The sequence below is a fragment of the Elephantulus edwardii genome, unplaced genomic scaffold (genome assembly GCF_000299155.1).
Source record: "Elephantulus edwardii isolate Elephantulus edwardi_28Jun2011 unplaced genomic scaffold, EleEdw1.0 scaffold00016, whole genome shotgun sequence".
Taxonomy (NCBI): Eukaryota; Metazoa; Chordata; class Mammalia; order Macroscelidea; family Macroscelididae; genus Elephantulus; species Elephantulus edwardii.
The window spans coordinates 14,146,909-14,171,045 of NW_006399766.1; the positions used below are offsets into that span (position 1 = coordinate 14,146,909).

General features: G+C 39.7%; 2 protein-coding genes across 3 annotated transcripts in view; one reads left to right on the forward strand and one right to left on the reverse strand.

Moving 5' to 3' along the window:
* The window catches only part of LOC102868586 (serine/threonine-protein kinase MST4-like), a 63,719-nt gene extending 44,110 nt beyond the window's left edge, over positions 1–19,609 (forward strand). Inside the window, exons 4-12 of the mRNA XM_006881799.1 lie at positions 4,494–4,550; positions 10,629–10,737; positions 10,827–10,984; positions 12,222–12,407; positions 13,516–13,664; positions 15,288–15,381; positions 17,041–17,103; positions 17,206–17,342; positions 19,471–19,609. Coding sequence (XP_006881861.1) covers positions 4,494–4,550; positions 10,629–10,737; positions 10,827–10,984; positions 12,222–12,407; positions 13,516–13,664; positions 15,288–15,381; positions 17,041–17,103; positions 17,206–17,342; positions 19,471–19,495 — 978 coding nt within the window. The 3' untranslated portion in view covers positions 19,496–19,609. The remainder of the gene's footprint in view (positions 1–4,493; positions 4,551–10,628; positions 10,738–10,826; positions 10,985–12,221; positions 12,408–13,515; positions 13,665–15,287; positions 15,382–17,040; positions 17,104–17,205; positions 17,343–19,470) is intronic.
* Positions 19,610–22,854: 3,245 nt separating this feature from the next.
* Positions 22,855–24,137, reverse strand: part of FRMD7 (FERM domain containing 7) — an 85,843-nt gene continuing 84,560 nt past the window's right edge. Inside the window, exon 12 of one of the 2 annotated variants that reach the window (XM_006881800.1) lies at positions 22,855–24,077. In XM_006881800.1, the coding sequence (XP_006881862.1) occupies positions 22,992–24,077 (1,086 nt within the window). In that variant the 3' untranslated portion in view covers positions 22,855–22,991. The remainder of the gene's footprint in view (positions 24,078–24,137) is intronic. The other variant, XM_006881801.1, reaches the window with a different exon arrangement.

Here is a 24,137-nt window from a genome sequence, read left to right on the forward strand (position 1 = left end):
GAAGGGGGAGAGAGGGAGGGAGGGAAGGAGGAGGAGAGAGGGAAGGACAGCAGGAGGGAGGGAGGGGGAGGGGTCGGGAGAGAGAGTGTTAAGAGTCATATACAGTGAAACTGTGAAAGCTGGAACTCAAGACAACTGACTTGTTTTTCTAGGTTTCACGTTTGCTGCTCTTGACAGGGTGCAGTCATCACCTTTGTTTTCCGTTGGTGGAAAATATTTGCATTTTTCTTCTCTGACAAGTTTCTTCCTTAACAAATTGCAGCTTTTATTGTATACATATATGTGTGTCATTTCAATATAGATGTGTGTGCATACACCGCGGACAGGAAAATATCCTGCGATTCTAAATGTTTTGTTATTCCACTTATATTCCTTACACAGTCACTGTTTCTTCAAGGTGTCCAACTTGCTTATTTTCCATTTACATTAAACCATGGTGTGGTTAGTGAGGCTTGGATTTTCCAAAGAAATTAACATCACATCAAATACAGCAGAGCGGGGTAGTCCATAGAGAGTTGCGAGAAACCACTAGTGGCTCCTTGTGAGAAAGATGGGCAGTCTTCTCCCATTGAGGTTTATTTACAGCATCAGAAACCCAGTGGAAGATGGCAGTGAGTCCTTGTTTAGTGCAGTCAGTATAATACAAGGTCACTTCATCTTAGAACCATCGGGGAATTTTCTCCTTTCATTTCAGATGACATGGAGATTTTCTACATCAAGCTAATTGAATCAAGTCAGATACAGGTTTGTCTCAGATTTTCCATAGACAGGATATTGTACATAACCAAGGTCTCACTATACATTGGAGAAAAGTTATTGCATTTGAGAGAAAATCATATGCTCTCGGCAAACGTATGCAGTTGTAATTTCCCTGAGAAATGCAAAAATGTCATAGGTCATCATTTTGACTGAGCTCACTGTGTAACTTCATTTTTAAAAACAAGAGTAAAAACCAGGCAAACAGGACTGTGGCCACAGTGTTTTCCTTTCATTTCAGTTCACTGCAGAGTATCTTGACAGACAAAGTTAGTCTTTATGAAGAGTGCTAAAATAAGCAGACCCTTCCCATCTGATCTTGAAATATTAGAAGAATCTTTTATAATTGTTAAATATTTTTCTAGTTCAGTGTAAATCTTAAAATGAGGCGCACTCCAGCATTGAGTGGCATTTGAATCATGCCTTTATTTGCGGCTGAAAATTGCCATTAGGTTTCTGGTTTTATTAAGAAAATATCCCCTCCCCCTTCTAATATTTGTAAAAGTAAAAAAAAAAACACAAAAAACCACAAAAGAATTGAATGATTGAAGTAAAATGTTCCAGAATAGAGTTAGCACAGTTCTGTAGTCTTCTCAGTATTTTGCTCTGAACCTTTATTAAAAAATGCTTTTTCCAGTGTTGGTGAACATCTCTGGAATACAATTTTCTTTTAAAAAAAAAACTTACTTTTTTAAAATTTTCTTCTAAAACTTGAGGCAAACCTAGGAGGGAGCTTTTTCTTTTTAATAGGATTCTTTTATCAAAATCTATTAAATTCAACATATACTTACTTTATAGTACAAATACTACTCTTTTAAAAACATATAATGGGCATCTATCCGCTCATGGACAACTTCATTCCAAGTTCCCACTAGGAATAAAAGCAGTGCCTGCTCCCTTGGGCCAAGCATTTGCTTTCCCAGCAAACATTGTCTCCCACCTGACTTGCTGGTAGTAAGTTCTCAGCTTTGGAAGTTGTTCCATTGTCACTCCGAGGCAGTAGATCTGGCTTGTGAAGGCACATTTCAAGCTTTCTAGGAATACTTTCTAATGAAAAGCAAGACAGATGGTCAGTTTCTGTTTTTAATTGGTGGGGAAAAAAAGTAATAAAAGGGCCCACATTATCTGTAATTTAGAAAGCAGATGCTTTCACCAGTGCTGAACTGCAAAACAACTCAACTCAAACTCATAGCCTTCAAGTTGGACCTGGCTCAAAACTGACTCTCCAGCAGGTTTCTGGAAGCTGTAAATTACACAGAAGGAGACAGTCCAATATTCTCCCTTGGAGCTGCTGGTAGATTCGAACCACTAGAGAGGTACCACCTTTGGATTGACATTGCAACTCCCTACAGACTACAGCACCAGAGCTCCCTGCAAAACAGCTACACACGCTTTATTATTTTTCAGTCTCAGGTGGAGAAATGAGAATCATTCTGGTGTCACAAATCAGTGACAGTGGAGTATTAACAAGGCCCTAAAAAAAAAATGTTTAAAAAAAAACAAGGCCCTGTAGTTTAAATTCATGCTTCCTAGGTGAAGTATAATATTTGTTAGACACAGACTTGTGGCAAAACAAATAACTTTCTTTCCCTCTAAAGCATTCTGAGGACATTTGGTATCTTTATAGTATATCAAATTCACCAAAAACTCCGAGAGAGAAAGATGGACTAGTCTTCTCTCACGTGATTCCCAGCCTCGAAAACCAAAGGCTGCGTGAGAGAGAAATCTTCATGAAAGAATATTTTTCCCCATCTTTTGCAAAGAGCATGAAGATGCATCAGGTTCTGAATACTCCAATGCTACACATAAATACAAGATACCTGAAGAACTCTTGGAAGCCCTGCCCCTCTACACTGTTGTGAGAGCCTTATTTCCCCTTGGTCGTTCTGTAAGCACTGCTGTTAATTAAGCCTTTTGACCCCCTTTCTTTCCCTGTTCAAGCTCACTTGCTGTGGCAAGACAAGGTAGATATCAAGATTATTAGAGAGAGGGCAAGAGGAGCATCATTTACCTCATTTTCTGATACAGCCTAGAAAAGAAAAAAAAAAAAGCTGAATCTTTTCGTCTTAATTTGCCTGATTTCTCCCTTCCCAATCCTTATTCCTAGGTTGATTCCCTACCTGTACCTAGGCACTCTCACATCCCTGGCATCCATCCTTTACCTTGATGGAGCCTCGGTCCTAAAGAGATTCCTAGAAACCCGAGGACTTTGTAGGGATTTTAGAATTTGTAGGGTTACCAGCAGTAGTATGCGATCCGTCTTCCATGGTTAGGGCTGTTAAAGTGAGAAATGTGTTCCTGGCATCCCGGTTGAAGCATGAAACTACCAGTATTTTTCCTATAGAAACATTATGGTATAAATTGTTGTTATTTTCTCTGGTACTCTTGATGCTATACCACAGATGTATTTGCATTAAATGATTTCTTTGACGAGAGACCACCTTGGGAACCTTGTCATTATTTTTATGGGAAATTACTAGCTTTTGAAATTCCATGTATCCTACTTAGAAGTAGACTTCTGGAATAGAGTCCATTCCCAGCCTGTTGTCTGCCAGTGTAGTGAAAGTAAACACTCTACTTCCAGTCAACTCCGTGGTTCGACAACAGTTCAAAGCATACAACTCATGAAATGATATAGGGTGATAGAATTGAAAGAAAACAAGAGTTTATTAATTTATTTTGACTTTGACAGAGTTGTATGGGGGGGGGTGAGAGAGAGAGAGATACTGTGTTATGTACATTTCTATTTTATGATTCATGTATATGAATTCTCTGATTTCCATTCCCACCTGTATGATTCACAGTAAAGTGAGTTCTACCTGGAATTGTCATAGAAATGATACACTCTTTTTTAGCAGACGATGGAATAAGTTTATTCTTATGTACAGAAGAGTCAGTGTGTACATCAGCCCAGTTTGGTGGCGAGTTCCTTGGCCTTGGCCTTCTCCAGCTTGGCGATGCGGGCCACTGACTTGGACCCTAGGACGTTGCCTCCCCAGTGGCGGCAGATCTCATCATATCTGTCATTGTAATTGGTTCTGATGGCTTCTACCAGCTTCGCCAGAGCACCTTTATCTTCCGGGTTCACTCTTAAACTGGCAAAATCCTTTTGCCTTACCCCATTTATGTACTAAAAATGCCTATTATTTTTCACTGGTAAAACTTGTAAAGTACATTAAAACAAGTCCAAATACAGAAATAAGACAAAATGATCAGTGTCCTCAAATTCTAAAATCTGACGAGAAACTCTCAAAAGCCTCATTCAGACTTTCTTAACCTCCTCATTCATTGAGCTATCTCTTCAATTTCATCATAAAGATAATAATGTAAAACCCAAAACCAAACTCGCTGCCGTCGAGGCACTTCCAAGTCACAACACCCCTCCATTGGGGTCGCTGAGGCTGTAAGTCTTAATGGGAAGAAACTGCCAGTCTTCCTTCCTTGGAGCCTCTGTTGGATTTGAACCACAGGAGCTGCATAGCTTTGTGGTTAGCAGTGGAGCTCGCTATGGACTATGCCACTAGAAGGTTCCCTAGAAATGTCAAGCTACACTTTGTCTTTTCTGGTTCAACAAGCTCTTGTCTGTTACAGGCTAAGTAAGTTTAGGGGAGGAGCAAGGCTCAGAAATGTATTTTCATTGGTTCTAGATCATTGGTATGTCAAATTTCATATGTATATCCTAGTGTGTTATTTGAATCAAGTTTTAATAATATGAAATGGTTTTGTGGTCATTACAGGGTTCAAAGCTGTGGATTATCATGGAATACCTGGGTGGTGGCTCAGCACTGGATCTTGTAAGTATTTGAAAATAATCACATACACACATTCATGCGTCCATTCTAACTTTTTTTTAAAAATTAATAATGAAATAATTCTTTCTTATTCTGTTATTGTTGTTGTTAGGTGTGGTGGAGTCGACTATGATTCATAGCTACCCTAAGAATAACAGATGTAAATCTTGCCCTGTCGTGGGCTACCCTCAGGGTCTCTGTCGTGCTCAGTCAAGCACGTTGTTGCAGCCATTCAAACTTTATTCTGATTTATTTTTTTAATTTCTTTTTTAAAATGTTATTTTATTAATTTTCATGAACAGTTACAGAGATTTGGGGTTTCCATTCATTCATTGTTGCATTTTTCTCCCTGCCCACCCCTCCCCCCCAGTTCGCTCTTCTCTTTGAAAAGTAAAAGAAAAATTCCTTCCTTGGTATACAATCCCCCCTGCCCCCAGTACACTCCACTATGCAAACTTCACTCTGGACTCTTGTCATAACCTCAATACCCTATCATATATCGCTTTTAAACAAACTTTTAACTTTTTTTTTAAATATAAGTAAGCAATACCTCTGGGTTGTGTTCACTAACAAGTTCAAGCTACCCTTTCCCTTGAGAACAACCACCCTTCCTTCTGTTAACCCCGCTCAAAGTGTGTCAGACATGCAGATAGCTTAATAAAATGAAGCCTCCAAATTAGCAGTGGGTATGTGACAATTACGGTCAGTTTAGTTTAACTTCACGAAGTTATATCCTTTACCAGACTTGTTTGTTCTTAGATTAAAACAAATAAATATATTTCATACAGATAGACTGTCCCCAAGTGGTGCTTGAATTCCAAGTCTGCCTACAGACCCAGTGACGCTTCATGGAGACCTCTCCGCCCCCTGGAGGTCATTTGGCAACGTAACAGCACGTTTGGTTATCACAGGACTTGGACGTGCTGCTGCTATTTTAATGAGCCGCAATCAGGATGCTAGACGTCCTGCAGTGTACAGGAAAAATTACACTCAGCAATATGGTCACACACAAAAAGCCTTTGCAAAACATTGTTTCTCTGAAGTTGGTGTGGTCTTATCAATGATTATTTTCCCCCTTTTAAATCTTTATGGAATGGCAGCGTATTTAAAATGCAATAGAAATTACTAGAAGCAACTTTGTGTAGTAGAAAGACCCCCTGGGCCAGCTATGAGAGTTTTGAGGTTATAGATCTGACTCTATGCATGATGAAATCTGAAACCAAGAAGCAGACACAAAAACTCCCTAGTCTTGTGTGTCCTACAAAAAAGAAAGATGTGCTGTTATTCCTAAATTCTCTTCCATCTTAGACATTATCTAATGAAGAGTTAGTAACATGTTTCTGCTTTTGAAATTATTGAGTACACTGTTCTTTCTAAGAATTTTTTTAATGGTTAAGAAACCAAAATATTTTCATTCTTGCTCTTTTGAAGTAGTATTAAGTTTTCCAAATTATTGAGGTGTTTGTTTCCTTTTTATTATCTTTAGTTAAAATTTACATGTCAAATTGAATTTCCATTCAACCATTCATTCCTATTTTACTTTATGGTAATAATGATAGTAGCCTCACTCTGCCCCTCTCTTCCCTGTGATTCCGGGGTTCATCTGTCCTTCTTTCCTACCCCTTCCTCTCTTCTGAGCTTCATCTCTTGTCAGAGTGTGTCCTTTGGATACTTATTCTAAGAAGTGAGAGACCCTCTGATGTCACTCTTACCCTTATGCCATGCCTAGTTGAAAGTTGAACCACAGGGATGAGTTTTATTTGAGGTTTGAAGCCTGACTAAGGGCTATAGTATTTGGGAGTCCACCATCTCTATCCCACGAGTGAGCCACCTTTATGTTTTGGCATTTTGTTCTACATTTTAGAGAGGTCAGCAGCAGAAGTCAGCCACCATATAGTTTTTCTGGTCTCAGGATCATTAAAGTTGAGGCCTGTGTGGTCCTTGAGTCATTTGCACTAATTATTTCTATACACCTTTTCATTTCTTTCCTCATCTTTGTTCCAGAAGAGACGGATAGTTGCACCTTTGATGGCTGCTCAAAAGCTTTTAAGACCCAAGTGACTATTGATGTCGCTATTCACGGTCACTGTGAACGGTTGTTGTTGTGTGCCCTTAAATCAGATCCAACTCATAGCTGACCCTCCAGCAGGTTTTCAGAGGCAGTAAACTGCCCAGGTAGAAGTTTCCTGTTCTGCTCCCGTTGAAGCAACTGGTGGATTCAAACCCAGTGCCTTTGGGACTGCTGTGTGGCTTATTACCTCTAGGCCACTAGAGCTCCCTCTTTATGAACTAGGTGAAACTGACTGTGACAGTGATTGATTTTTTTTAAGAAGAAAAATGTAATCCTGATTACCAGTGATGCAGCATTCCAAATAATCCTATGAAGATAAAGACTATAAAAAATTTTCTTCCATGTAGGCAGAACCACACTTAAACCGTCTAAAAGAAATGGTAATTACGCTTGTTGGAGAACCTTGTCTACCTCCAGGAATTCAACTCAGGTTTAATGAATTTCAGTTAGGTCATTCCTTTTTTGCATCGAATTCTTATTTCCTAAAACTTGAGTTTATTTGTCCTCACTCTCTCCTCTCTGAGAGACAACCCTGCTGTTCCATCGTGCGTATAGAGTCAGACCTGACTCTACTCTTGGAGTAAATGGTCTTATTTCTATTTGCCTTGTCACCTAGCCCTTTTAAAACAGTTCTATTTCTTTTGTTATTGTTGTAACAATATACCCAAGGAGACGTGCACAAATCCTACTGTTTCTACATGTATCACTTAGTAACACTGAGTACATTCTTCATGTCAACCATTCTGAGCCTTCCTTTCTGAATTGTTCCTCCTTCACTAACAGAATCACTGTCTCCTAGGGTTTCTGTCTGAGCTTTCCAGTTGCTGTTGTCAACTTTGATAGCTCTTTAAAGAACATAAATTCTAAGGCAGACATTTTTTGGATAGATATGCTAAGCAATTGGTTGGTTTTGAATACCAACATTAGGGGATCTTTTAACGTTTACAGATTGTCTCTTGTTCATAGGTTCACTATGAGTTGTAGTCAACTCAAATTCTAGTCTTTACTTCCTCCTCTTGATTTAGAGTCTTCTAGCAGACTCCTAGATCAGAATGGTGAATAATGGTTGCCAGCTACCATCTGCTTTTTCTGGTCCCATAGCAAAGGAGACAGCTGTTCCTGGAGGGATTTCTCCCTCCAATGCCTAACTCTCCTTCTTCTACTGTTGCTGCAGGTGAATAGAGACAAATTGTGAAGCTTTGGTCGGTCACTTGAAAGCACATCCAAGTAGGAGGTAGCACTAGGAGATAATAAACATGTTCTAAAACCAGTTAATTGGCAGGCCCCATGAAGCCATAATCTTAAACTTCTAAGAAACTAAATCTCTTGAAGTATTTGGATGTGCACTGCAAGCCTTAACAATTTTTCATTTGTTTTCTTTCTTGTGTTGATATAGTTGTTACTGTTATCTGTCACACTGCTTTTGAAAATGTCAACTCTATACAGGTGTAAAACATAGCAGTTACAGTCATTGTAACTATGTAACTATGCAGCCCTGACCTTAATCAGTGTGATAGTGCCGTCCCAGTTATTCCCACTCCCTCCTCCACTCAGCCCCTGATGACCCCATCCAGATGGCCACCAAACTCATGAAAAGATGCCTGTCCTCTTTAGTCAACGGAGAAAGGCAAAATCAAAGCCACAGTAAGATAGCTTTTCACTCCTACAAGAATGAGTGAGAAAAGAATGGAGGCTGGCAAGAATGGAGGGAAATGGGAACTCCTATTCATTGCTGGCGGGAATGCAGCAGCCATTTTGGAAGACAAGGTTCCTCAAAACACTTAAGAGAAAACTAGGATATGACCCGGGTAGAGGAACTCCACTCTACCAAAAAGATGGAAAGCAAAGATTCCGCTGATACTCATTACAGCGTTATTCACAGTAGTCAAAAGGTAGAAACAAGCTAAGTACCAGTCAACAGATGAAAGGATATTAAAAGAGCATGCATACACTCAGCCAGTTGTGGTGGCGGTGGTGGTGATGTGCCACTGAGCTGTAATGAACTCAGAGCTGACCCTCCAGGGGATTTTCAGAGCATGAAGTCCCATGGGAAGAGATTGCTCCTCTTTCTCTCATGGACCTGCTTGTGGATTCAAAGGGCCAGAGAGGTGCAGCTTCAGGGTTGGGAGCACAGCATGGTTCTACTGTGACCCTTTACAAGCAGAGAGCCAGGCCTGCATTTTGAGGTAGTTTTAGGTACGTTTGAACTGCCTACCTTTCAGCTAGTAGTTGAGCAGGCAACCATATAGATAGTTGCTCTGGTTCTATCAGATGGTACACTGTGATCAGTGAGATTAAGCCATCATTAAGTGGTGTGACATTTGTCCTTGAGCCATTTAGTAGCACTCCACGATTTCGTTGCTAGTAATCATTAAAATAATGTGCCATTTTCACCTTTTAGAATTACTTTAATCAGTACTGTTTAAATAGAAACCTTTGGAAGTGGAAATTGGTAGATTTGAAAGTAAATAGATAATGTTACCTAGGAAAGGGACCTATTGAACTCCAGAAGTCTCTACCATGTACTGTATATACAGAGAACAGTTGATAATTAAATGGTGAAGCCGGGAGCATGGGTTCTATTTTCAGCTGTTACATTTCAACATGAAAGTGTCCTTTATTCGGCATAAATATGGCATTCACATTCCGAAGAGACACACAAGGTGCCAGAGATCTGGGAGTCCGTCCCAGCTTGTGGTAGAGCAGGCAGGGTTTGATTTTCACCACCTCGCCCCTCCTCCCAGCAAACACAACTCTACCTCAAGCTTGGACTTTTGATTCCCACCCTTTCCTGTAATAATATTGTACAGTCCAGTGTTTGTGCTTTATGAGGTACCAGATTTTTAAAATAACTCTTTCTTTTTAAGGGGAGATTTTCATATATTCCATTACAAATTCTCCTGAAACCTAATCATAGCTTTCCTTGTAGTCCAGTTGGAACTACTGGCTTTGGGACAGGGATCAGGAAAGAAAGGGAAAGGAGTTACATTTATTTGAAAAATTTTATCCCTCCACAATTTGACTTTATGAAAAACAATGAAAGTCTGAAAAGCAGAATTATTATATTCCCGGCTAAGCTTTCACTTTGAGCCTCAGAAGGCCTTGTGCCGTTGTTGACTCATACAATCGTGTTGGGTTTTAGGGACTATCTGATCTAAAAATCAGTTTAGTGTAAATATTTAATATCTTTTTTAACAGTGAATGCTGAAAATGAAGTTGTTGATTTCCTTTTCATTCCCCATCTGGAAAAACAGAATTTAAAAAAGGTTCTTTTTTTCTGTCATTAAGCATATTTGTTATGTTTTTCATGTAGATATTCAGGAACCTCAGATGGTTTTTTTTACCGAGCATATAAGTAAAAGTGCATGTAATTATTTTTCAAGGCTAAATTTAATCACCTACTCTTCAGCTGTCTAGGACTAGATGAAAGGAAGGTCAATCTGAAATGAATGGACAATCAGACATTGTGTGTTTCGAAATTAGCAGTTTTGACCAGGATGTGCATACCTGATTGAATGTGGTGGTGGGCGGAGAATCAATCTAAAGAAAAGGTTACATACAGATAGAAACAATCATGGAGGGTTTGACAGGGGTAGGAGGGGAAGGGTTGAGAACAGAGATAGATGCATAGGGTGAAAAGAAAAGGAGGTGACAGCAAAGATGTAAATAATGGCACTGATTAAATGTAATGAAAGTAATCAAATAAAATGTACATGAGTGAGTGATTGAAATGCATTTAAACATAAATTTAAAAGCCTCTTAAGCCCTTGGCTCTTTTATTCTCTCTCCCCACTTTTAAAATTTTTTTTCCCTATTACAAATTTTGATTGAAAGTTTGCAAATCACATAATAATTTCATTTCTCCCCCACCTTGTAGAAGTTGCCTCTCATGTTTAAGAAGTAGAAAGACTTTGTGTAGTTATGTTATCCCATTATTTGAAGATGCTATCAATTTTGAACTTTGGTTTTCTAAACTTTTATATGCCTGTCTCTGTGTTCCCCTCCCCCAGCTTCGAGCTGGCCCATTTGATGAGTTCCAGATTGCTACCATGCTAAAAGAGATTTTGAAAGGTCTGGACTATCTGCATTCAGAGAAGAAAATTCACCGGGACATAAAAGGTACACAAACGCCTTCTGATGAGCTTGAGAAAAATAGATGCATTCTGTGGAAGCTGGGTTTCATCATTCCTGGGTTTTTTGCCTCCTAGCTGCCAATGTCTTGCTCTCAGAACAAGGAGATGTCAAACTTGCTGACTTTGGAGTTGCTGGCCAGCTGACAGATACACAGATTAAAAGAAATACCTTTGTGGGAACACCATTTTGGATGGCTCCTGAAGTTATTCAACAGTCTGCTTATGACTCAAAAGTAAGGGCTTACCGGAGTAAACTTTTGCTTATAATAAGTTTTATGCACTGTGCTGTTCTGTTTCATGGACTGTCTTGATTTTCATTTCAAGACCTTGAAATGAAAATCAAGACAGCCCATGATTGAAGCTTAAAAGCTTGTCAGATTTTGCTAATGAACTTTCCTTGATGTTGCTAACATTCCCTTTGATGGATGTTCATTACCCTTGGAGTAAAATCCCGGGTATCCTTCCTGTTAATTTTGAGGCTCTCTCTGATTGACCTTTGGCTTCTTTCCTTCCTTCCTTCCTTCCTCCCCCCTCCCTCCCTCCCTCCCTCCTCATCTTGATCCTCTCCTCCCTCCCTCCCTCCCTCCTCATCTTGATCCTCTCTGCTGCAACCACAGTGCGTCTGTGTCTTTTGCTGTTCCTCATGCATGGAAAGCACAGTCTGCCTCAGGACCTTTCTTTACATTTGCTCTTTTCTGTTTTAAATGACCCTTCACTCTGTTAAATCTGGCTGCTAACCACAGGTGTGGCAGTTTGAATCCATCGACTGCTCCTCTCTTCCTGGACAGATTTTTAGTTGTGGCAGCTCACTGGAGGGTTGCTTTAAGGCAGAACTTCCTTGAGGTTTTTGGTTTCCTCCCACTCAGGTATCTGTTTAAATATTACCCTTCCTGATCACCCTGTGGGGATTTGCCGCCCCTTAGCCCTGTCATTCATTATTGTTTTGCCCTGCTTATGTTCCTCACAGAACTTAGCACACATCTCTCATTGTGTTACATAGTTACTTATAGGTCTCCCCTTCTAGGATAGAAGAGCAGAGATTTTTGTCTGTCTTAGTCACGGTCTGAATTCCTGCTGCCTAGGTTGATGCCTGGCACACAACACAAAATTCAATAAATGTCTGTATTTTTCTCTGTTCTTGTGGTTAGGTGCCTTCAGGTTGAGTACAACCCACAGGGACCCTATGAACAGCACATACGAACCCGTTCTATCCTGCACAATCCTCCCCATTTCTTGACAGACTTGTTGCAGTCACTATGTCAGTCAGTCCACCTGGTTGAGGCTGTTCCTCTTCTTCACCGTCCCTCCGCCTTTCCAAGCATGGTGTCCCTTTCCAAGGAACGAATTCTATTAGTAAATGTCTATTAATACTGCATTTTCTTGAGCTACATTAATTCCACAGGATATTTTGTGGGCAGTCTGTCGGAATGGAGTTTTGAGGTGATGCTTCTTTTCTTTCTCTTACCTTAGGCTGACATCTGGTCTTTGGGAATCACTGCTATTGAACTTGCCAAAGGAGAGCCACCTAACTCTGACATGCATCCAATGAGAGTTCTGTTTCTTATTCCCAAAAACAATCCTCCAACTCTTATCGGAGAATTCAGCAGGTCCTTCAAGGAGTTCGTTGATGCTTGCTTGAACAAAGATCCAGCATTCGTGAGTATACACTGCTGTCACTACTGTTTCTTTTCTATCATTAGGTCTGCATGCGACCTAGGTGGCTTTTTCTCCAGTGAGGTGTAGAATGTGTGTGGAAATTGTCTGAGGTCATTCAGGAACCTGGTTCTTCCCTCTGTATCACAAATTCTAGTCAATACCCTTGATACCAACAGTCCAAACATCAAAAGATGTGTTGCATTGGAAAAAGCTACTGTCAAGCACCTCTCTAAGATGCTATGGAGCGATGAGGTCAGCACAGAGACTTGAGATTCTCCTGATCCAAGCCATGGTCTTTTCAATTAATTACTTGCTCTGCATCTGAGTTAGTGAGTAAGGATGACATTAAAAGAATTGATGCCTTTGAGCTGTGGTGTTGGAAATGAGGATTGCCAAGAAGAACAAGCACCTACGTCTTGGAGAAAGGGAAACCAGGCTGCTCCTTAGAGGCACAAATGGTGAGGGTTCGCCTCACGTACTGTAGGGTGGGAAAAGTGGAGGTTTAGTGAAAGAGAGGAAGACCTTTAACAAGATCGATTGTCTCAGCGACTCTAACAATGCGCTCAGGGACATCAAAGATGAGGAGAGCGGCACAGGATAGGGCAGGGTTCAGAGCCATTGGTCATCATCCAGTCGACAGGATCCAACAACAGCAATGACAAGACAGTTCTTAACAAGATCCAGAGTTCCTTTGCTCCTTCTCCTGCATCTTCTTGAGTCTGTATAGATAGATGATAACCAAGTCACAGACTGACTCATTTCCTTTATTTTTTCATTTTATGATAAATATGACACAAATACCTTAAGCCCTATTTTGAAATGTCATTACATTTTTACCCTCTTTTCTAAACCCTGCCATGTGTTTCTCTGCTTGTGCGTAGGCCCTGCCTTGGTAGCTTTCGGGTTGGGAGGTCACATCTTGTCTATTGGGCTTAAGAGACTGGTAACCAAGGTCTGAGACGCTTCAAAATTAGAATTAGCTGTTATAGAACACCATTTTAGTTGTCCTTGAAAGCTGTACCTCTCCACTTCATCCACATGGCTTCTTACTATTTCTTATCATGAGCCTAAAAACATTCATTATCTCCCTTTTTAAAAATTTCTTTAGCGCCCTACTGCTAAGGAACTTCTGAAACACAAATTCATTGTGAAAAACTCAAAGAAAACGTCTTACTTGACCGAACTCATCGATCGATTCAAGAGATGGAAGGCAGAAGGACACAGTGATGATGAATCGGATTCCGAGAGCTCAGATTCGTATGTACAATTAGTTTAAGTTTTTGGTAATAGCAGCTCATGTTACATTAGCTGTTATCCAATAAGCTCACGCTTGCACCTAAAATCTCAGCCATATTCCAAGGTTTTGCCAGAGCAAATGGGAAAATCTTGAATCAGAGTTTGTGGAGTAGAAATGATTTGGGAAACGTCTTCCTCGGGAGTGACTAGCTCTAGATTTCAGTGGTCTCAGTGTTACCCCTAGTGGATGCTGGAGTATATTACAAATTTTGAGACCAAGATTAAATTGAGGAACTTGCATTCATTTGTTCAAAGTATTAATGAGTAGTATCTTTTCATAGTTGGCTGATCCCCTGAACAAGTTCTCTGGAAAACTGACTTCTAGACTTTCTTACCTTTTGCCATGTACCAAACCATCACCAGATTGGCACATTTGAGTATTCATTGCTATACGATTTTTACTCCCTGAAAAAGTTAATGTTTTGTGACTATAGTATTTACATGACAAATGCAGCCTCTGAAGTCCCTAGCTTAATTCCAACTAAGAAAGTCTGCCGGCTGCACCACGACTTACTCTTCCACTGGCTAAGCAGCAGTGAATTCCTTTAATTCTTTTGAATAATTCCTTCCCATTTCTGCACCTATAAGAAATTGTCATACCTGAAATATTTGAAATGCAGGAACACAAACAGAAACCTCCACGCCAATGCAATATGCATTGGAGGATGATTCCCAATAGCTTTTTTAAAAGTTGGAAACAATTGAAATGTCCATAAGTGGATGATAAATAGACATACAAAATGTGGCACATATATGTTTATAACATGTATGTACAGGAGCAGAAATAACGTCGTGATGCATGCCACAGCATAGATGACGCTTGAGACTATCATGCTAAGTTAACAATGTCATTCGCAGAGGGAGAAATATTGTATCATCTCTGTGCAAACCCTGAGCTCTTTGTCTATAATAATCACACCTACATTTGCTGAGGCCACTTAACTGCAACTGGCAAATATGTAGGACCCAGACTTACTGGTGGTTACTAGCGGTGGACAGGGAAGTTTACTCTTTCAGGGCATGGGGTTTCTGTTAATAGTGATAAAATATATTGGAAACGGCTATTTCTAACAGTTGCACAAAATAAAGAAGGTAATCATTGTGACTGAATTACCGTGTAAAAAGTTGATGAGTTTGGTAACTGTTTTGTTGTATAGATTTGTCCCACAATTTAAAAAGAAAATAAAAAAGAAGGATATTGCATAGGTTTTGGGGGGGGGGGAATCCAGGATGTTTTTACCCTGTTTCCAGTGGTGGTTCACCTTCGCTGCCATAGGAGTCCCTCATAGAACTGTTTAAAAAAATCATAAGCCACAAGGCTGTAGATGCTGGATCAGTCAGTGGGAAGAGGGGAGGGTGTGGAGAACAAGCATCTATAAGAAGCGACTGCAAGTGATATTGCTAGCAGTGGCATCCGCCTGCATATGAGATCTGGTGATTTTAAACACACTGTTATTTTAAAAAGCAAAACAATGCATCAAGGGCAATTAACCTCTTCACCAGCTCATGGCTACTGTGATTGAGTGCTTTCATCAAGCTGAATTATTTAGCAACTTATCAAGGGATCTTTGGCAATCTCTGTAGGGAGTCCAGCAGCAGGGAAAGCAGTATGCATCCTGAATGGAGCTTTACCACAGTGCGGAAGAAGCCTGATCCCAAAAAACTACAGAATGGAGCGGTATGTACATAGGTGCCATCCCTGCCCCCTGGGGGCCTTTTTCAATCTGTGGAGTGAGATTGTGGTGGCCAGAAATTGTTAGCATTTAGTAACCTTGAAAACCTGTCTGCCTCAATATGGTACGTACTGTGCTTATGTCTTTTTCAATCTGTGGAGTGAGATTGTGGTGGCCAAAAATTGGTAGAATTTAGTAACCTTAAATATCTGTCTGCCTCAATGTGGTACGTACTGTGCTTCATTTTTTTTTTTCTTTAGCTTGGAGTTAATTAAGAAAAGGTAATAGAAGTCATTTTAAGTGGTAATTGCTACCCTTTCCATGCAGTTTGTTGACCCAGTGGATTGATAGCTATATATTATATTTGTGAGGCATTAGTAGTTTAGTGGTAGAATTCTTTCCATCTCTTGGTGGAGGCCAGTCTTTTGCCATGATGCTGAACGGGTTTCAGCAGAGCTTCCAGATTAAGATGGACCAGGAAGGAAGGCCTGGCGATCTACTTCCAAAATCAGCCAGCGTATGTTCCAGAGATCACAATAGTCCAGGCCTCCTGAGGATGATACAGGGACGTCATTTTATTCTATTGTGCATGGAGTCACCGTGACTTCATGGCAACCAAGAACAGCAACAGCATTGTAATACTAGAAGTTAGAGGCTTTTTGGATGTTGTTGAGTACCTTCGGGATGGAACTGACCCGTAGCTGAGCCTGCAGCAGGTTTTCAGAGGTAAGTCGCATGAGAGGGGATTGCCCATCATCCTACTGCAGAGCAGCTGGTGAATTTAAACCACCCACCCTTGGGTTGGCAGTGCACTTTACCACTGAGCCACCAGAGATAATGAATGGGAATCGGTGAGGAGAGGAAGCGTTAGGACTTGCACTATATACAAGACCATTTGAGGGAGGAGAGGGATTAATGAAGGTATTTGCGACCCTATTTGGGGGTGAGGGGTGTGAAGGAAATGGGAAAGATCTGGAGTGAAAATAATGTCTTTAAACTTTGTAAACCAACCAGCATAAAATTTAAAAAAAAAAAACCCACAACCAAACTACCTGAATATTATCATTGAATCTTGTAACACTACCTTCTATTAATGTTGCTAAAGTCACTTAGCAATTCTAATTTTCTATCTGTACATTCTATGGAATTTCCTGTATATTCCATTACGTTGCTGTAAATATCCATTTCCATTTTTAAAAAAAAAGTCATTTCAGAGAACACATTTTCAAACTCATTAAGTCCTTCCATCCTAACTGGTCTGTTGTAGTTTGTTTGTGCTTGTGGGTTTGTGTTTTGTTTTTTGTGGGTTTTTTTGGGGTTGTGTGTGTGTGTGTGTGTGTGTGTTGTGTTTTGTTTTTTTAATTCAAGACTAAAGAAGCATTTATTGGTCTTAAATGAGTTTAAGTTTGAATTTTAACCTCAGAGTTTAGTGGAACTGCTTACTGTTGTCATTTGTTCAGTGAATCCTTAAATCCAGCATTGGTCTCTGTATTTTGCCTGTCTCTGCATTAAATTCTTTTTGAGTAAAAAAGAAAAAAAGTATTTACAACAAATAAGTCCCTGAAAATACTAAACAAATTATTAATGCATAATGTTATACAGTAACAAAGAAAAACCACGAATAACCATTTTCCTTTTCACATATTAAACAATATTATTCAAAGGAGCAAGATTTCGTGCAAACCCTGAGCTGCTTGTCCATGATCATCACACCTGCATTTGCTGAGGTAAGCACAGTTCCGTTAATTTTGGAAATCTCTTTTAAGTGGTGTAGAGTGGGGGGGTTTTGATTGTTTGTTTCTGTGTTTTATCTTTTGGTCTTTTCTCAGCTTAAACAGCAGGATGAGAACAATGTGATCCGTAACCAGGCTATTGAAGAGCTGGAGAAGAGTATCATTGTGGCTGAGGCCGCATGTCCTGGCATTACTGATAAAATGGTGAAGAAATTGATTGAAAAATTTCAAAAGTAAGCTTCAAATGTCATTTAACATTTTCCTAGTACAACCTCTTAAATGTTAATTTATGATGTAGTATCATTTCTTTGATATATTATTTCTTTTTTTTTTAATTTTTTTGATATATTATTTCTAACAAAGGCACTTTCCATTGTTAAAACTTTTTACTGCACAAAATCTCTTTTTAATGGTCATGTGCCTTTGAGTAGTGGTATCCACTGACTGTCTTAAATATCCCTTTGGCCCCTGGTAATGAGAAGCCAACTCATGGCTGACCCTCCAGCAGGTTTGCAAGGGCTGTAAGCTGCATCGGAAGAGATTGCCCACCTTTCTGCCGTGGTGTAGCCACTGGATTTGAGCTCCAAGAGAGATCTTGCCTTTGTATTTGCTTTGTGTTATTTTCACAACTATTAGTTTTCAGACATTACACAGCCATTTTCCATGGAATGAAAAGATCTCTTTTGTTTTGTTTTTCTTTTTCCTGCTGTTTGTTGTACGCCACTGAGTCAGAGCTGACTTATAGCTGACCTTCCAGTGAGTTTTCAGAGACACTGAGTTGCACAGGAGGAGATTGGTTGTCCATCTTTCTCCCATGAAGCAGCAGGCGGATTTGAACCATGTGGTTTGGGGTTGTCTGTGCAAATCCTTACCACTAAGCCACCAGAACTCCCTGCTTTTTCCCTGCTAGCTGAGACTATAGACAAATGGTGACCAAGCATATCCTTATTTGGTCACTTGTAAACATCATCTGAAGAGTTCTGGTGACATAGTGCGTGTATCAGGCTGCTAACTGAAAGGTCCATGGTTCAACTCTACCAGACACTCTCTGGGGGTAACAAGGTGGGCGGTCCCCTCCCATCTTGAGAACCTCTGAAGCCCCGTACAGCATCACTATGAGCCAGAATCTACTTGGTGGTGGAAGGTTTAAGAAATATCATCTAGGAAAGCTTGCTTGCTTTCTTGTCACTACCTTCACCATTTGAAGAAACACACTCTTCATATAGCTTCCAATGCGTATGATGCCAAGTTTTGCCTACATACAAAAAGTTAAGGGAAGAATTTTGTCTAGAAGGGCCCATTACCATTTAGAGAAGATTTTCTCCACAACCTCGCCAGCATTTGTTGCTTGCTGTTCTGTGTTAAATTTTGCTGTTTTGCCTGGGGTGAGATGACATCTCATAGTTGTTTTAATTTAGAGAAGATTTTTACGTTTCCATTCTATTTCTATATTGCCTCTTAGAACTAGTAACTGTAATCACATTAAAAAATAAAATCCTTATGTTAAATTTAAAATTTCTTTTTAAACAAGACATTTGTATGCATACATGTTGTTGTTATGTACCGTCGAGTCCCTTGTGACTCATAGCAACCCTATGTACAACAGCCCTAAACCCTCCTCTATCACTTGCCAGTCTCACTGTCTCCAACACACCCATCCCGATTACCCAGTCACTGAATCAATCCACCTCATAGAGGGCCTTCCCCTCCTACGCTGTCCCTCCACCCTTCCAAGCACGATGTCCCTCTCCAAGGGCCGGTCCAAAGTATATCAGACGGAGCCTCAGAATCCTTACCTCCAAGGAGCAGTCTAGTTTAACCCTCTCCATATTATACCTCTTAGCTCAAGCTAAGTATTATGAAGTACACTAATTATAGCCTTAACCCCATTTTATCTCTGCTCAGTCCATTTTTGCGTTTCTTTGTATTTATGATGTCACTTACATAAAGTGGAAACCAGCTGTATAGTCTATAAAAGCATATACTTACATAGATCTATTTGATTGTTGTTGTTGTTATGTGCCGTCGAGTTGACCCTATGTATAATAGCCCTAAACCCTGCATATTCAAGCCCTTCTTACAATGCTTTCATTGAGGGAAGATAAAATCCCTTTGATTTTGATGGCAAACTCCCCCTCCACTTTCCAAATGCAAACAAATCATTTGGAAATTGCCTAGTCAGATAGAGAAGTGAGTTCTGAAATGTGTTTGAACATCTACAGATAGATGAGAGTCAAGAGAAAAGAATGTACCTCGTTTATGAAATTAGTTCTTTCATTGCACAGTTCATACAGATGAGAAATATAAACATGTATACTATTGCATTGATTTAAGAGGTGTTTTCTGAAATACATTTTCCAGGTGTGCAGCAGATGAATCCTCTTAAGAAACACCTTATGATTGGCTTGTGTTGCCTACGAATCCAGAGAAACCCACAGACGTTACTTCGAGTTTAACAGTGCTTTACTCATAAAGTCCATGTGCCTTGTGGATCTTTACAACGTATTTGTGATGGAAGATTTAGAAGAACATTTTTTATTATTTTGTCATCATGTTTATCATTTTCTATTGTGAAGAGATTATTTTGTAAGGAGTAACTTTGAATAAAATAGTTTTGTCTGTATTGTAGTAGAGGTTGAGATCCAGCTTCGCTTTTAGGTGTCATCATTACGTAAGTGACTAGGATGAGTACCTTTCATATTTTGCTTCTTATTTACCTATACACTTAAGAAACATGCAGAGTTGTCAGAGTTATCCAGAATGTCAGTCCTTGTCCATTACGGAGCATCGAAAAACTCTCTCTTTTTTAATATACAATCATATTCTAAAAATGACTACTGGTCGTGTGTGGAAATAAGTCCTGTCTTCTTAAACCAGGAGGTTTGAAAAAGCCCTAAGAAATAAAGGTTGATAAAGTATTGATTTCTTCTAGCAAATTAGTACGATGTTCTGGGCAGCTCAATGATTATCATATTTGAGAGACTTGCCTTGAAGTCATTTGCAGACAACATGTAGTATTTACTCTGGTATGCAATATTTATATCTTCCCTTTCAGAAGAGGCACTTAACTCTTATTTAACATGCCATTTGGTAATACTGGATAAATTTTTCTGGTTTAATTTGTTAAAATAACCCAACTAAAATTGCCTATTACATGCTTGGATTTTGGAAAAAGCTGATATATTTTACACAAGCATATTTTTGTCATGGTAGTAAACTGTTCGAGTGCACTATTTATACTTTTTTGTTCTTCATAATTAATGATACATCTGCATCATTTGTTCATTTTTGAAAGGCTATTTAAAGGAACATTTTCTAATTCATGTGAAAACTATAGTATGAGATGGTTTCTGTCTATTCAAAGGTAAGTTAGGCTGTACAGTTAATATTCAGTTATATTTATGGTACTGTTTTGTAGGTAATACCATTTTCTTTTAAGCTCAGTATATATATATGGTGCCCAAGTCTTGAACTAGGGCTATATTTCAGTAGTTGTAGGATTATTGATGTTGATCAGTTTGAATAGTTAAGCTTTTAATGTTTAGATTTGCACAAGTCATTGTTTTTAAGTCCACGTCATTGCCAAATTCGAAAGTGAAGATGTTGTACGAGTAAAGAAACAGTTTTTCCCCTCAGTGGCCATTGCACCCTCTTGAAAATGTTACAAGATGTTGTGGTATCACATGCCAATAAAATGATTTTCATCTGTGCCTATACTGTGACAATCTTTCTTAATGCCTTGTATTTTGAAGTAATTGATCAATTAAAATTTTCACTGCCTGTGTTGCAACTCAGTTACAATTTGTAATCTGTAGAGGTAAATCACTATTTTTGTAGATGCAACACATTTATAAATCAACTCTTGAAATGGTAAGACATGGCTGCATCACAGGTACAATTTGTATGGCTTCTTATCTATTATTGTTATCTGTCCTGAAAACTGTAGGTGAGGCACTCTTCAGTGTTTTGAGTGTTTTAAAAATAAATATTTGAACTTCCTCAGTGTTTGTTTCATTGAAGGGGGGGTGGTGTGGTATTTTAATGGTTTCAGTTTCCCCTCATTGCACTTTAGTTTACTGGTGGAGCATTATTTATTGTTGGAACAGTGAAAATGACAAGATACTCTTCACATTAAGCATTATTTATAACTAAAGTGAACTTCTGCCCCAGTTTTTGCCTCCCTTCCTGGCAAAAGAGGTGGAGCCCCCTTTAACTAAAAAATGGTCCTGAAGTGGAAATAAATTATGTGGCCATCCTAATTATAGCTTTCAAGTATAGCTTTATTAGTATATAACATAGATTTGAACTTTGTTTTACTCCCTGGAGCATATAAACTAACAAAGATTTCTAGAGATTGAACTAAGGAGTGCCATATGCAATAAAGGAATCTGAGGTTTGTTTTGGCTTTGATTTTTTTCCCCCCTGGCGAAAAGTTTGAAGATGAACTTAATGTGATATTACATATGAGGTCAGGAACAGAACAGGGAGTAACTAGGATGTGGGCAAGGAATGGAACAAAGGAGATCAAAAGAAGATTCAGATGTAAGAAGTAGGAATGTAAGGGAACTATTTCATCTTTTTGCCTACAAGTTTATATATGTAGTTGTTAGATGCCATCAAGCCAACAACGACTCATTGCGACCCTCTGAACAAAAGATAAACTTGCCTGTATAATTGCATCACTGCACTTAAAATTGAAATCAATACACAAAATAGAGTTCCCAAATAGAAGAATGCTGGAACAACAGTGCAAAATGAGTTAAGACTAGAATTTTGGCTTATGAACTCAGCCTGAATTCAGTACTATCTTTATGCTTTTTAGCCCACTCTCAACGCTACTGTGTCTGCACCCTGATCAAAGATATTTCCACCAGTCCCTCTCTTCTTTTCTTTGTTCTGTAACTGCCTCCTCCCTTAGCCATAGGCCAGAACCAATGATGTGTGAAATGGGTAGAAACAAAAGGAAGCCCATCCTTATAAAGCATCATCTTCATAAACAAAATGGATTTTCCATTATGTTTTATTAAAAACAACATCCATCCATTTCCTTGCTTACATACATGCAATACAATCTAGCAATATGTGTGTTTCTGTTTGTGTATCAGAATAAACCAGCCTTTTATCTTTCACTACCTATTTAGGAATAGAAAGAGAATTTGTAAGTCAAGCATCATAATATCCTTATCAAACACAGACCTGGCTTTAGAAATAGATTGAATTTACTAATTTCCTAGGCTTAAAAATTCTGCCAAATCCTAGATTAATTCTCAGAGTGGGTTCTGCTGAGATGATTTATGCAACCACCTTGTTCCTGAGGTTGTAGGAAGGCCATGGTCATCCTATGTATTTGTAATAAAAATTGAAGTCCTTAACATATAACAAGACCAGTTGTACGGGGCCCACACACAATAAAGATGACCGAAACGTTTAGTCCAAGTATTGTTTTAAGAACATATAGTTTGAAGAGAAGCATCAACACTGTCAATGTCTACTGAATCACTACGTAACGTGAGAACTCAATTCCATATGCCAGCCCATTTTGTTGCCATTCTTCAGTGTTGAAGGGCCTGGATTTCCTTTATAATGTCTCCAAGAAAATGCACAATGGTGATGACAGTTGTCCTTGTCACCTTGACCCGGTGCTAGTAGGGAGAAGGCGTGTTCCTGAGTCCTGTCAGATGGAACAGCAGAGTGGAGCTCTAGCAATGATGCCTTTGGAGGAACGGAGCTGGCTCTTTGGTAAGCCAGGAATTCAAAATTAGAAATTCCTTTAATGCCACTTAATAGTCACTATGAAAATGGCTTAAACAAAGAGGTTCCTCCTTTTGAGACTAAGGTGATCCTATGGAACTGGCCCAGAAGTGCTCATAGAGTTCACAATATTAGGCTAAAAAGTAATTGCATGGTTTTAGCAAAGTCCTGTCTTCAGCACTTGATGTGTTGAAGGAAGCATCTTCATCTTCTTCGTCTAACTGTAGACTTCCAGAAGACAGGCGGATTCTGGCCATGGGAGACTTTATTCCTTTACCATACAGGGAGTAGTAGTCTGGGTTAAGAATCTCTGATTCAGAATCACTGGATTCACTAGCTACATATCTTTCTGTTGCCCCCTGACCCACTAGAACTCCTGGAAGCTCCTGTTCTGCAAACATGTATGTAAATAGGTCAGCTTTACGGCTCAGAGCAGGGCAAGGCCCTAAAGGTCTAAATTCAGACCCAAAAGGAAAACGGATAGTTTTCATATCTGAATGACTCTGGGACCTTTTAGGAGTTAGCTCTCGAGGGTTACATGCAAATGCATCTTCTAACATTGGATCTTCCTCTTCGAGATCCACATTAATGCTACTCCTCCCGCTAGTCCTTGCCACAGCTTCTTGGAGTTCTTGCAAGTCTTGCTGCAAGCTCTTCATTCTGATGTTCCTTGGACTTCTTTTAGCTGGTTTCACTGAAGAGGGTTCTAGATAACTCTCTGGCCTTTCCCTTTCCTCTGTCATGATTGGAGACCGTCTGGGCACCTGGGGTGGCTGGTCCACATAAAAAAAGACTTGGGGAGGCATAATATCTACCTGCTGGCTGGTGCAGGGAATGTAGGGCACATCTGTATAAGTCAGCTGCCTTGCTGGACTCACTTTGCTTGTGAGGCCAGAAGGTGTATTCATGTAATTGTCAGCAAACTTATAGCTTGTTTGGAAGGAGCTTAGTGGGCTCTTCTCCTCAAAGAAGTCAGTGTCAGAATCAGGATCAGGGTTAAAGACAGAATCTGTATACATAAAATGAAAAGAGGAACTGCTCTGGGACTGATGCAGCAGGGTGGGATCAGCCTCTGGTTTAGAGCGCTCCAGCTCTGCTGCGAAGGTCACGTCCACGGCAGAGTTCCTCCTCCTGCTGTCTAGCACCGGCTCAGAGGCATGCACTCCATTCACATTTCGGTAACAGCCACCGCCGTAGGCTAGTTTCAGATCTTCCACCTGGAGAGAAAGCACATGCTGGTGAAGAAGGAAAAGGCATTTGGTTGGAGAGAAGGGGGC